General features: G+C 36.7%; 2 protein-coding genes across 2 annotated transcripts in view; both read right to left on the bottom strand.

Annotated features, from left to right (window-relative positions):
* Positions 1 to 8,611, bottom strand: part of rpa1 (replication protein A1) — a 36,578-nt gene extending 27,967 nt beyond the window's left edge. The window contains exons 1-12 of the mRNA XM_079608907.1: positions 8,408 to 8,611; positions 7,914 to 7,961; positions 7,292 to 7,370; positions 6,816 to 6,924; positions 6,291 to 6,379; positions 5,301 to 5,375; positions 4,009 to 4,126; positions 3,801 to 3,903; positions 3,658 to 3,726; positions 3,351 to 3,543; positions 2,667 to 2,803; positions 1,523 to 1,671 (exon numbers count right to left, since the gene is read on the bottom strand). Coding sequence (XP_079465033.1) covers positions 1,523 to 1,671; positions 2,667 to 2,803; positions 3,351 to 3,543; positions 3,658 to 3,726; positions 3,801 to 3,903; positions 4,009 to 4,126; positions 5,301 to 5,375; positions 6,291 to 6,379; positions 6,816 to 6,924; positions 7,292 to 7,370; positions 7,914 to 7,961; positions 8,408 to 8,440 — 1,202 coding nt within the window. The 5' untranslated portion in view covers positions 8,441 to 8,611. The remainder of the gene's footprint in view (positions 1 to 1,522; positions 1,672 to 2,666; positions 2,804 to 3,350; positions 3,544 to 3,657; positions 3,727 to 3,800; positions 3,904 to 4,008; positions 4,127 to 5,300; positions 5,376 to 6,290; positions 6,380 to 6,815; positions 6,925 to 7,291; positions 7,371 to 7,913; positions 7,962 to 8,407) is intronic.
* An 865-nt stretch (positions 8,612 to 9,476) lies between these two features.
* On the bottom strand, positions 9,477 to 14,187 carry serpinf2b (serpin peptidase inhibitor, clade F (alpha-2 antiplasmin, pigment epithelium derived factor), member 2b). Its single transcript, XM_079610606.1, has 9 exons — positions 14,103 to 14,187; positions 13,196 to 13,267; positions 13,029 to 13,106; positions 12,643 to 12,943; positions 12,391 to 12,534; positions 10,831 to 11,019; positions 10,512 to 10,654; positions 10,223 to 10,427; positions 9,477 to 10,025 (listed from the first exon to the last, which is right to left on the bottom strand). The coding sequence occupies exons 2-9, from the start codon at positions 13,250 to 13,252 to the stop codon at positions 9,697 to 9,699; spliced, it is 1,446 nt and encodes a 481-aa protein (XP_079466732.1). The 5' UTR covers positions 13,253 to 13,267; positions 14,103 to 14,187; the 3' UTR covers positions 9,477 to 9,696.
* Between the last annotated feature and the right edge of the window lie 121 nt (positions 14,188 to 14,308).

Genomic DNA, 14,308 nt, shown 5'->3' with positions numbered 1-14,308 from the left:
AGATGCATATTTATAAATTTGGCAGCCCCAACACAAACCTAAATTGGCATGAGAAAGCAGAAGAAAACATAATAGTTATTGAGTCATAATAGTTTTTTAATTCCTTCAATAACCAATAAGAATCTATGAGGATTAGGACAGCCCCTGTGCTCCAAAAACACAGGAAGCCATCATATACTCATTTAGGGATGGGCGATAAAATGATAACGATAATTATCGCGATATAATTTTTTCGATAATGTTTATGCACCAAAAGCGGAACGAAACTCATTTGAACCGCGCGCCACACGGACAATTTATCCGCTCGGCTCAAAGTCCAAACGGCAGCGCAGTGCGAGCTCACTTGAGCAGATGCGTTTACTCTGATCGGTCTCGGTCACGAGATCCAGTGAGAAGCGCTTGAATTCACCGAAGAACACAAATGTCTCAGTGATTTAAACCAGTTTAAAGGCAGATGAAACCGCGCTGGCAAACAGGAGAAACACTGTGCGCAACGATACAGTCAGAAGCTTTGCCGTCTACAATTTCCCATTATTTACCACGGATTTACTGTAACGTTAGCCTAGTAATATTAACTGCACCATGAAATGTAGGATATACAGCACATATTGAAATTGTATTATATTATTAATTTAGACAATCTATTAAATGACTAATGGAATACAATTATAGTATTTAATAATGCATTTAGGCTGTTTTTCAGACAAATACCATAGAAACCATAAAGTTACATTTTACCCATGATAGTGAGGTGCTATAGGCTGTTTCAAGACAATATCCCCCATTAGCACATGCAGAAACTAAGAAATTAACTTTCCAATAAATATATTTATTTTGTTAAGGACAAATGACAAATGTTTGAATGTTCTACCTCAGATTTGTGAATGTTCACCTGTTTGGCAAGTGTTTATCATGATATGTTCTGACAATAAAGAGTAGTTTAAAACCACAATTAATCTGCCTTTAAACTTGAAAGAAATAAAGATTTGACATTTATCGTGATAATTATCGATATTGACTTATATAAAACAAGTATCGTGATAATTTTTTTTGGCCATATCGCCCAGCCCTATGCACGTATTTATAATATCATCTCTCAACAAGGCGCTCGGTGCCGTCGTTTCCCCATCTTCCTTGTTTCACATCCCCAGAGCAGAAATAAACATTCCTGCTCTCAAAGGACCTGAGTCACACGAGTTCACCAAGGAAATTGAACATCTTGGCAGGGGATTAGCCATAATTTGCATTCCTATATCAGCCTGAATGCAAAGCCCACCAGAGTGCCGCTGATAGAGCTAATCTTGATATCAAAGGCATGAGCATGCTCACCCTCTCTGAGTTCTGGAGTGTGCATTTTAGTGTCTGCTCTATGCTTGTCCCAATTCTCACAAGTGGAGAAGTAAAAACAGGGGAGCATCAGAACGCATCTGTTTCATCTAGGACAAACACTTAACAACAGATGCAGCGTATATTCTGTATTGTACGATTTGAGAGAAACAGAGGGGGAAAGAAAATCACTCACCAGCCCCGCAGTTTGTATGCCTCAGGAATATCGGGGTTGATCATAACTGTGCTGCTGTAGAGAGTCGAGAGAGAACGCCCACCAAAGTCAGATAATCTTGCCCCCTTAATGGCCATGATTGGCTGCCCACTGCCATCAAATGTCTCTGCCTGCAGAGTGAGGAAAGAAAAGGCGAATAGTTAAGCACTGAAAAAGTGCATATATTCCTTCAATGGTGTAAACATATTTTACTTGCTAGCAGCAGTGCATCAAAAGATCCATAAGGATTTGCCATCTAATTGTGGTTTTATGCATTTGGTCTTTCATGGCAAATCCTGATGAGAGGAGAATAGCTGAAATGTGAAATAGAAGCTGAAATCTGGCAACCGTAATGGAAGGAAGTTTTTCTCCCAATGCTCGAGAACCTCATCTGGTACAAGATCAGTGTTTAAGGCTGGATATCACTGTTTGCATGAGGATTCCAGTCAGCTACCATTACACTGCCGTTCAAATGTCTGCGGTCTATACTTTTTTTTAAAGAAATTAATACTTCTATTCAGCACAGATGAATTGATCAATAGTTTCAGTTAAGACATTTTCTAATGTTACAAAATATTTTTTACTTGAAATAAATCCTTATGTTTTGAACTTGCTACTCATCACGAAAATATATCAGTTTCCCAAAAAAAAGAAAAATTAAGCAGCACAACCGTTTTTTTACAACCGCTGCACCAAATCAGCATATTATAATGTTTTCTGAAGGATCACGTGACACTGAAAATGTAGCTTTGCAATCACAATAACAACATTTAAAATAGAAAAAAGTTAAACTGTGCTCACATTTCACAGCATTATTATTATTATTTTTATCAAAATGAGATTTTTCAAAAACAACCAAAACAAATTTCCAGTAGTGTACATCATTCAGGGAATGCAATCTGTCATCCAAATACATATGGTAGAGCTTGGCAATTAATCTAGCTTTTAGAGTCGTATGAAACTCTATAGTCCAAAAAAACGAAATATAAAAGGTAATGAAAAAAACAAAGATCACAATATTGATTATAACAAAATCCTAATTTATATTGAGAATATTTGACATTTTACTGTACTATAAGGCACTGAATAATAATGTAAAATTATTAAAGATTAATTAAGTACGTACATCATTGCCCCACATGGTGAGCTGGATGACTCTGCCGGACATGTCCATCAATTGGATGTTTCTCTTGGAAACCTCACGACTGTTCTTGGTCATGATGCGCATCATATCTTCTGTGTTTTTACATACTCCGATCACATCTGTAAACACATGCGCCACACAGGTTTACAACACTGCCACAGCAAATAGGAATGGGATGACTATAACACTCATCCAGAATGTAATTCCACAACACCCGTCAACGCTCCATTGCAGCGCGCCATCTTAATCCTCATATCAGACGCCGGTATGAATCATTTAGATGCCATTAGGAGCGTTTCACAAATCACTGCCAGCACCTGACTCAAATCTCGGATAAGAAATATGCCTGCCGCACCTCGACATGCTCCGACTGCTATTACCATAATTAGAGGCATGCTTATTGACTCTTCAGTCTACCAGTGACAGCATCTTTCTCCTCCGGTTCTGCTAGAACCCGACAGGGACACAAAGTCAATCTGCGCCACAGGTCATTACTGTCATAAGCATTATTAATATTGCGTTCATCATCAACGTTATAATTACCACAACCTCCTGGGCCTCAACACATTTGTTACGCAGAGCCATGCTACTGTCTCCACAGCGGTTAATTATTAAAATGCTGGTTATTGATGATGCCAATCGCACAGGCCAGGGGGAAATGCTCACCTACGATGGTGTCTTTCTCCCGGGACTCCAGGTCAGCAATGGAAACAAACTCACACTGCACCATGGGAACATCATGGCTGTCCTCACAAGGGATGATGCTTGTCTCTCCGTTGAGAGTCATCTCATAGTCATTCTTAAGTGAAGAGAACTGTTTGTTAGCGATCTTCAGGGTGCCTTTGGAGATGTAGTAGACCTGAGGACAACGAGAAAAAAAAAAATCAGGTCACGTGATCAAGAGCTGTTGCTACCTTGCTTAGCCTTCGATTATTTGATAACAGCCAACACTTGAGAAGGATGTAGGCCTTACTTTTCCCTGCTCGATGAGTGAGTAGAATTTATCCACCTCGTTATTAAACCCAGTTGCTCTGATCTCCCCCTATAATAAACAAAGCATGATGACATTGCAAATGAATACTCTTACAAGTTTCTGATCTACTGATAAATGCTTACGCTTTCATCCACTAGCTCCATGGAGAAAAGCTTCCCGTCGCCCCTGGAGTTACTCCATGTGCGGATGGCATTCTTGTTGGTGACTCGGGCTCTAACAGTCCACCTAAAGAAAACGCACTCTTATGATCTATGCACAACACAATGTGATATGCAAAAGGTCAATTGGACTGGAAAGAGGGAAGTACAGGATTGTGAAATTTAGACTGACTTTGACTGGTATGGATTGAGGCTGGCAATAGGCACAACTTTAGAGCTGCCTCCTGGAGTGTTGGGGGCAGACATGGGCTTTTTCCCGAAGCTCTGAGCAGGAGGTCTGATCATTGAACCTAATGAGAGTAGAGGAGAAAACAACAGATCACCACAAAGAACTAAAACAGAGTCACGAGATAATCAAGATAGAATAGACACCCATTTTGCATTTATGACATGTTTTCGTGAAAAACACCTCTAAAACAATCTTTGGTGACAATCTTTTAAGTGTGAATTAAAACAGCTGTTTAACACAGCTTGAAAAGTTAAAGCACTGAGGTTAAAAATGTCACCAAGAAGATTAAACTCTGTGCTGAAAATACATGAAATTAAGAAGCCTTCAAATGCTTAAATAACAAAATGGGTAAATACATGTTAAAGGGAATTAAATGAAGACTTTCTACTAGAGATGCAACAATGCTACATTTCTCAGCCGATAACGAAAGTTTGATTTTCGCAAGGAGAAAAAATAAATGATCTCTCCTAACTAATGCTGTAGTGTACACTATACAGGGAACCCTCTCACGTGATACATTACTATATAAGAGGTTCAAATAAACAACAGACCCAAACTTTTATATTCTGATAACTGCTTTATCATTTCTTTTCAGATATAATAATCACTCAAAAAACCTCAAATGTAGTTGCACATTTAGTTTTTATAAACACTTCAAAACAAACATGCATATTTAACATACATAATTAGCAGTAAATAAGCTCCTCGTAGTGCTTTTTTTTATAGCCAACTAACAAACTGAACATTGGAAAACTTTCCTGGGGTAAATGCAACATCAAGTGACATCTTTCCACGGTTGAAACACAGATTGAATAATTGCATGATACAGATTTTGGTAAGAATTTGAAAGCTGAGACTTTCATATCAGAAGTAGCAAAGCACAAAACTCTTTGCGATTACTGGATTGTCAGTTCACCTTAGAAAACCGTTGTGGTCCGTGTTTATTTTCAAATCAGTTACCATAGTGAATTTTTAGACATCACTACATACGCAGCACTGTGTACACCAATGTGTATCATGAAAATGTGTCAGCTTTCAACTAAAATATTTTAATACTTTTAGTAACCATATGGCTATAATCTATAATAATTTAGCAATTCAGAACTTCATAACAGCAGTCAGCTAATGAATTACAGCTCAGTAGCACTGTATGCTAATGTAAACATTTGAGGGTTTTTAAACAAACACCTACACTAAATAAATTAAATATATATTTGTTTAATTTTTTTTTTTACCATCACTTCCATTCTGAGACTGTAATGGACGTACAGTTGGAGCTGGAGCTGTACTCTGTTGTGCCTTTGACTGACCTACAAAAAAAACAAAAAAAAACATGCCAGGAACATGAAACATTTGATCAAATTAAATCCCTCTAGACAAGGTAACAGACATGCTTCAATGCTAAAATGAAATTGCTTTACCAGACATCCCACCCTGCAAAAAATTTCAGGGAGATATATACAGACCGAAATTAAATATATAAAGAGTCTCAAACATCCATTTAATTACAAATGTCCTTGTTTATTTTAGCACTTCTGTCAGTGAAACGACACACGACAGACTGTAGAATCAGTGCAAAAATAAATAGATCTGACTTCCAAGAAAAAAAATTATCTGTCCTACAGCCTTTTTCTACAGTAAAGGATGTGAATATAGTAAGAAAAGAGATTTCATGTCCAGTGGATTAACTAATGAAATATTGTTCAATTTGTGGAAAATCAGGTGACCAGATTCCAAAACAATACAAAGCTTACAAATGGCTAAAATGTATGGGCTCATGTACCTCTCTCACTCAGCACAAATCCAGATGTTTCCATGGTTGTGATGTAACATTTAATTTTACAAAGAGTAAAAGGGCATTGCATGTACAAAAAAAAAAAAAAAAAAAAAAAAAAAAAATCGCTCTACCACCATGGTGGGGCAGTTGTCAAGTGAACCGGCATAACCCTAGTCACAGGAGACGCAAATGAAATGCATGATAATACCAGGTGTAAACAGTAATGCTTCTTAACTGACCACCTCTGATCAGATCACTGAAAACACACATTAATACCAGGTGGAAACAGCATCTCTCCACCTCACTCGATTTCTGGGATATTGTACATAATTTGCGAGCATCAGGGAGCCCCTATCAATTTGCGGGAGACTCCGGGATGTCTGCTTTATATGAGCAAAAAGGAAATTAAGTTTCCATTAAATTTGACATGGGTCAAATGTACTCTCACCCTCTACATAAGGAGTTGGGTCTCCAATTTTTCCTGGCATCTGGTCGGCAGACTTGAGTATTTCCATGTCCAGTATAACCACCACACGTCTGTGTAGAACAAACACAAAAGCTCAATAATATGCATTAATTAAAATATACTACTGTTCAAATGTTTGAGGTTAGTACAAATTTTTGAAAGAAATTAATACTTTTATTAAGCAAGAATGCATTAAATATCCCAAAGGTATTCATAATGTTAAAAAAGATTTCCATTTCACATCAATATTGTTTCTTTCTATTCTTCAAAATATCCTGAAAAAAACTACATCCAGATTTCAACAAAATATTATGCAGCACAACGGTTTTCAACATTGATGGTAATAAGAAATGTTTTTTCTTAGCAAATCAACATATTAGAATGATTTCTGAAGGATCATGTGACACTGAAGTAGTATAAACAAAGCAGAGCCACAGAGAAATTAGCTAACAATAACTAGGAAAAAAAAAAAAAAAATCAGATCAAGACCTGGAGACGAACGCTTACCGTCCATCCTTGAGAACATTAGTGACGCTCCTTTTCAGCATACACACACAGTTAGAGGTCAACTGGTTTTGCTCAGCCATGGGATTGAGCTGTGTGGAGAGCATGAATGCTGCATGCAAGGGACAAACAATATTTAAAAAACACATGGTTTAGAACTCCCTGGAGTTTACATTCCAACGACATGAGCAAAAGACTACTTTTAACAAATATCACTCACTAGCAACTATAAAGTCACACTGCTTATCCAAATGATCTCAAATAGACCATTCAACTTTCAAAAAAATAAGCACCAAACATGGACATTTAATTTGTAACAAAAGTATTAGAGAAATTAAATATATGGCTTTGGTGCTGATGATCAATAAGCAAACAGCCTTTTCAAAACAACATCCTCCTGCACATGAAAATTACAATGTATTTTAAGGACAGACACTAATTTAATTACACAAAGGCATCTGAAAATTGATCAAACTTACAGGACATAGTGTGCAGCCCATCACTCATCATGAGACGGAAACGGGATAGGCCATTTCCCCCATCAATCTTGCGGATGTTCTGGAGAGAATATTCAACATTTTACAGTCTAACACTAAAGATAACTAGAATGGAAATAAATGGTCTGGTGTATTAAAGAAACACAAGCGTAAACTTAACTTTCAGAAAATACCTTTTTTAGGTTTAACTTGTTAACATGAACAAATAAAAAATTATTCTACAGCATTTATTAATCTTAATCTCAACGTTTACTAAAACATTTTTAGGATTAAAAGTTATATCTGTTAACATTTGTTAATGCACTGAACTAACGTGAACATTTTTACTAACTAAAATTAATTAAAATAAATGCTGTTAGAATATATTGCTCATTGTTACATGCATTAACTAATGTTAAAAAATTAGACCTTATTAAAATTCATTATTTTTATGCATTCATTTCCTTAAATTTATACATTAATATTTTATTCCCCTCAGAAATCACAGAATCTGATTATTGTTATTGTCAACACTAATGGTCTTCACATCACCATCCCTAGAATATAAGGTGATGTAACAAAATAACTTGTAAACAGTGTGCAATGACTCTGACAGTTAACTTACCACACATTGAAGAACAGGGTTGCTGACTTCAACTCCTTTAGTCAGGGACTGTGGGGGGGGAAAGTACACAATCCAACACTTTCACTCATAAATCAGATCAACAATATTAGTCAATTCAGATATCTGCCTTATTCCACACAAATTCAAAACTCGGGGGAGAAAACAGACCACATTATGAACAATTTTCCAACTACAATGACTGAGACTGTTTTTATATGTTCTGCTCAGTATCCACTGCTGCAATTGCATTGAGCAGACCATATAAAAACTCATGCGTCTCTGCATTGCGTTGACGTTTCATCCTCATTTTAACCCTTTTCACAGTTCACACATGTAATTATCGAAAAGGGTAAGTACAATAAACAAAAGGCAATGGTAAACGTTTGATTTTATCTCACTGTCACAGTCCGAAACGGCAGAAAATCTTGCTGGCTAACTCACTTAGCAAGCTTTGGTCTGCAACGGTTGAAATAAAGCTGCGGTCTTATTCTTACCTCAATTGCCCCTTCTGACAGTCTAACAGTCATGTTTTCACAAAAATATGGCGAACGAAAGATTAAATGTTGTATTGACAAAAGATCACAACCGTCTCTGTTCCTCAGCACTTTCCTGTATCCTCGCGCCAACTCACACCAAACGCGCGAAAGTGCGACTAGCGATGACGGGTTTCCTGTTTCGATCTACTTCCGCTGAACGTCAAAAATAAATAATAACAGACCAGAGCCAAATATTTCGTAACTAGTTGCATTCCTGTTTTGATTCAGTAAGTGTTGCGAGTCTGAAAAATATTTTAATAAATTTGTTGTGAGGTTGTAAACTATTTAATGTGGCTAATGTTTGTTTTATTTAAAACAAATTTTGTAACAAACAGTTGTATTCAATGCCACAAGAGCAATTCAGTCACATTATTGACTGCATTAACTCCCTCTTTTTGTTGTATCAAAATATGTACAGTATATGGTATTTTCTTAATGAATTAAATAATTGCAGTTTTTTTACATTCCAAAATGTCGTTCTGAAAATAAAAAAGCATATCAAATACATGCATACACCCCAGTTTCATGTTAAAATAGGTTTCTTAATTTGTATTCTTTCAAAATAATGATATAACAAATGCACAATTGTTTCATTTTGAATTTAAAAGATAGTTGTTTCCCCTGCAGGCCAGCATAGGATAAGGCTAAGACACTCAACAAACCTACTTTGTGTTCAGTCAAAAAAAACAAAAAAAAACTTTGTGTTCAGTCATGTAACAAATACAATTTAATTGATCAAAAACAGTTGATTGTTGAATTGTGTGCAGTACATTTTTACCAGTATTTATAAAAAAAATAGTAATAATCTGAAGCACATGTTTGTAAAATCGCATAAAATGCTGCACAAGTGATTTCTCTGTCAGTAGAACTGCAGATTGTTATGTTATCGTACCTGAAACAAGGCAATATTTCACTAAAATAAAATAAAATAAAAAATGATAAGGTAACATGAGAGTGAGTAAACAATTTTCATTTTTCCAAGAACTATTAATCATTTAAATAAATACACTAATGAGGCACTTAGGAATTTCTGTTCAAATTTCTTTAATTAAAAAAAAATCATGACTGTTTAACAAGATTAGCAAGGACATTTAGAATGACATTAATTCACATAGGGGGAGAAATTTCAAATGACCTTTTAGACCTCAATGTACTTTTACAAAATATGTCCTTAATTTGCCTCCCAGTGGGGACCAACTATGCAGTCAACAATCACTTACGGACTCATTCTGCTAAAAGTATGAAAACTACTTTGGATGAACTTCGAAAAATGGCTTGTCATCAGTTTTATCTGAATTCCCAGGGTTTGTGACCACAATGGATGCTCCAGGGTTTGGGTTGGAAATTACTCCCAGAAAAAATGGCGTTTGACTCAAGTCATCCATTAGGGCAAAGAAAAATGGCTGATTGACAGTAAATGAAGGGTTGGAACGTGAGATGACCACACTTGTTGCTGCCGCTGCCTCTGCCCCTTCTTCGTTTATCTCAATACTGGACATGTGCTGCACACCGGACACAAACAAGGGGCTCTCTGAGATGCGGTCCAGCTTCGGGTGACTAAATAGCATTCCTAGACCTGGATTACAGTAGAATTATGTATTTGTTAGCATACTTAAACAGAATAAATATTCAAATGACTGTGAACCCAAAGTGATCTCCTTGGATTATCATGGAGCAACTGAAAATACAGAAGATATTATATGCTCATATCTGGTTATTTGCAACTAACAAGTCATAATGTGCATGGATTGCACTGGATGCAAGACATCTTACCCATGCTTGTCATGGCCTCTTGGAGTTCCTGGTTGAAATCAAGTTTGAGTTTTGGGAGTTTGACTTGCATGTTTCTTTCTCGTGGTAATCGAATATACAGATCTGAGATATTGAGCTTAGCTGCAATGGCTGACACATTCACATGTCCAGATGTTGGCATTACCACTAGTAGACTCCTGTCGCCTTTAAAGGGGAATCGAGCAACCTGTAGAGGTCAAAGCGGAAGAAAAGGTGAGGAAAAGAGATTTAATCAGTGCTATTTATGAAGTAGCATCTTAAAGGCAGAAACCTGGGCATCCAGCTCACGGTGGGGGAAAACGCTGAGAGGATACTTTGGCCCAAGCATCATGTCCACATTAACAATGTGATTTTCATCTATGTAGAAGAGCTCAGTTGAGGTGAAATGAGGATCAAAGCGGGTGAGCCACTCTCCTGTCAGAGAGAAAATAAGACTTGGATTCTATGATTGTTTTTTTTTATTTACACGTGTGAAATAACAAGAGAATGGTAATGCAACGGATCTGAGTAATGCGAAACCTCTGATGTGACTCACTGAAGCACAAGAGGAAATTGCTAAATACTTGCTGGTAACAGGTGTTTGTTCTGACCTTTGTAGTGCATAGCATTGATAAGCATCATAACAGTGCTGGGAGGGAGACTGGACAGAAACTCTGAGATGTGGCCTTTTGTGGCTTTCTTAACCCATTCATTGATCTCTTTAACATCATGCAAAGTGGCCGGCTCTGAGTCATACAGTTTCTGAGAATCTTCCATGAACTCCTGTTTTGCTTTAAATCCTGAGGGGGGGGGGAAAAGAAAACCATTCATAGCTTTGCATAGTACAGTATTGTTCCTCAAATATCAACTAAGATTTTGTCCCCAAAAAATGCCCAATCCTATTTAAAGCAAATGAAAATAAAAAAAAATCAACTCAGGACTATAGGCTTCAAGTTTTCCATAGTATGTCCACGGTTGATAATGTGATTTATTTATTTGTATTACTAACCAAATAAAGGTAAAAGTATCTTTGGATATTTCTTTCTTTCTATCTATCTATCTATCTATCTATCTATCTATCTATCTATCTATCTATCTATCTATCTATCTATCTATCTATCTATCTATCTATCTATCTATCTATCTATCTATCTATCTGTCTGTCTGTCTGTCTGTCTGTCTGTCTGTCTGTCTGTCTGTCTGTCTGTCTGTCTATCTATCTATCTAGCTGTCTGTCTGTCTGTCTGTCTTTCTATCTATCTATCTAGCTGTCTGTCTGTCTGTCTGTCTGTCTATCTATCTATCTATCTGTCTGTCTATCTATCTATCTAGCTGTCTGTCTGTCTGTCTGTCTGTCTGTCTGTATGTCCGTCCGTCCGTCCGTCCGTCCGTCCGTCCGTCCGTCCGTCCGTCTATCTATCTATCTATCTATCTATCTATCTATCTATCTATCTATCTATCTATCTATCTATCTATCTATCATCTATCTATCTATCTATTTCTAACTATTAACTATTTCATCTGTCTGTCTATCTAGCTGTCTGTATATCTGTCTGTCTATCTATCAATATATATATATATATATATATCTAGCTGTCTGTCTGTCTGTCTGTCTGTCTGTCTGTCTGTCTGTCTGTCTGTCTATCTATCTGTCTGTCTATCTATCTATCTATCTATCTATCTATCTAGCTGTCTGTCTGTCTGTATGTCTATCTATCTATCTATCTATCTGTCTGTCTGTCTGTCTGTCTGTCTGTCTGTCTGTCTGTCTGTCTGTCTGTCTGTCTGTCTGTCTGTCTGTCTGTCTATCTATCTATCTATCTATCTATCTATCTATCTATCTATCTATTTCTAACTATTAACTATTTCAACCTTAAAACCTTCAAACTTAAAGCTGTTAAAACTACCTTAAACTTTCTGGCTTTCACAAGCCAACATCAAAAATTGTCTACAAACTTTTTAATCCAGTTTAAAATAAATGAATACATCTTAAATGTACATATTAAATATGTCCATGTGTGAACTTCAGGGGAAATTACTTCATAAATGCACTAATGCATAATACACATGATTTTAAGTGACCTAAATATACACACAAAAAAACTGTATAGACATGCAAGCAATTGCTGACAATGTATGTTTTGTGTAAGCTACACGTGCGTGTCTCTCACCAGATTGCAGATAGATGCGGCTGGCGAGTGACAGGCTCCTCTTTTGGAAGCTGCGCAGGAGGCTGCTGAGGGCAGTGTGGTAGCAGGGCAGTGCGTCTGCATGCAGGTGGTGTAGAAGCAGCTCTTCCGTCTCATTTGTTGCTCCTGAGATTCAAATAAACAACCAGATTGTCTCAGTGTTTTTACAGAACAGAAACCAAAACATTTGCTATTCTATGAGTCTTTTGTTTTTATTGTAAATTTCAAACTTACCCAGCGCTAGCTGTGAGAGTGCAACGGACAAGCTAAGAGGGGAAATGATGAGATTGGGCTTCTCAGGAGTAGGCTTCAAGTTTTCCAGAAACCATAGGCCAAGCTTCATTATGCCATTGCCTATGGTCCGTTTAATCTGTTGGCTAGACATTTCCCCATCACAGACCGAATCAAGATCCTCCTCAGAGGAGCCCTCTTTCTGCTCAGGAGAGGGAACCGTGGCTGAAGGATCTGCTTCCAGGCCATCTGGAGTAGCCGTGTGTGCTTCTGTTATGGTGGGGTCAAGAGTGCCCTTCAAATCCTGAGAGGGACAATGCGATTGGAGTGTCAAATATCTAAACATTTGTTTACCCTTAAGATGAGCACTGTGCATTGTGGGTTCTTACTGATATGGGTTTACTTGGCATCAGTGGGATGAGAGGAATTATAGGTTCCCTTCCATCCTCTGGTTCAATCGCATCTTCCTGCAGTGAAAAGGGGCAATTCATGGCATTTCAATGAAATAAAATCATTTGAAAATAAAAAACAATATAAGATCTGTTGAGTGCTTTACCGTCCAGCCTTGCTTGGCATAACAGAGGAGGAGGAATGCCAGAAAACACAAGTTCATCTTCTAAAAGATTGTCTAAAAACCAAAGAACAGAACTTATAAAGTATTTTGATTTTTTTTCATTGGTCACTGGTCATTTGTTCAAAGGTACTCTTCTATTTTAAATATTATAATGGATAATATACATATTACAGCCATAAATACAAATTTCGGGATCTATTGTTAAGATGTTAACACAAGAAGTACCCTCACACATATCATTTATTGATGACAGAAAATATTTTCAAAATAATTCTTGTAGGTCTCCCTCACTTGCACAGAAATTCATAATCCAGCAACTGGCATTACAATCTGGCAATAAATTACAAATATAGACGTGCTGATTAACAGCCCCAATTTCAGGAGGATTATTTTTAAATTCACAGATTGTCGAATAATCAATAAATGCTTAACATGGCTAAAGGTCTGTCAGCTGTTGCATAATTCCAGGGTAAAGCCTTTTAAATTAGTTTAAAGCTACAGGTGAAAATAAATTGAGATCACAAGAAAAAATATAAATATATACACCTATATAGGCTATATATATATATATAGCCTATATATAAAATAAAATAAAAATGAAATAGAAATGGAAATGTTACAGCATTTTACTACTGATACTCTTCTTGTGCACACAAAATTTGTATTTTCAAAAACGTTTTTTTAATCAAAACATTCTTATGGGAATTAAATGATTATTAATGTATTATGCTTCAAAGATACTCAAAGCTGAAATGTACATATTTACTAACCCAAAGAGCTGGCAACAGAATCAACTTCTATATTTCAACACGATATCTTCCTAATACATTGTAAACAACTATTTACAGGGAAAATGTATACAAGACAACAAACAAAACTGTGTGCTTACCGCGCAAATCTCCAGTTGTGGGATCCAGCCCTGATTTAGGAAAGAAACGCACAAAATAGGCAATGGGAAAATTCTTGGCTTGGGGGTTGGCTCTCTCAGAGCAGGCAGTTACATTTCAACTTTCATTGATCTTTACCTCATAGGGTCTTAGTACCTACCTCTTCATAGATGTAAATATTGAGAGACCTTGGGGTCAAACATCAAAC

The sequence above is a fragment of the Phoxinus phoxinus genome (assembly GCF_949152265.1).
Source record: "Phoxinus phoxinus genome assembly, chromosome: 4".
In the NCBI taxonomy this organism is placed as follows: domain Eukaryota; kingdom Metazoa; phylum Chordata; class Actinopteri; order Cypriniformes; family Leuciscidae; genus Phoxinus; species Phoxinus phoxinus.
Note: the sequence above shows the minus strand (reverse complement) of the source record. Positions and strands in the feature narration are given on the sequence as shown.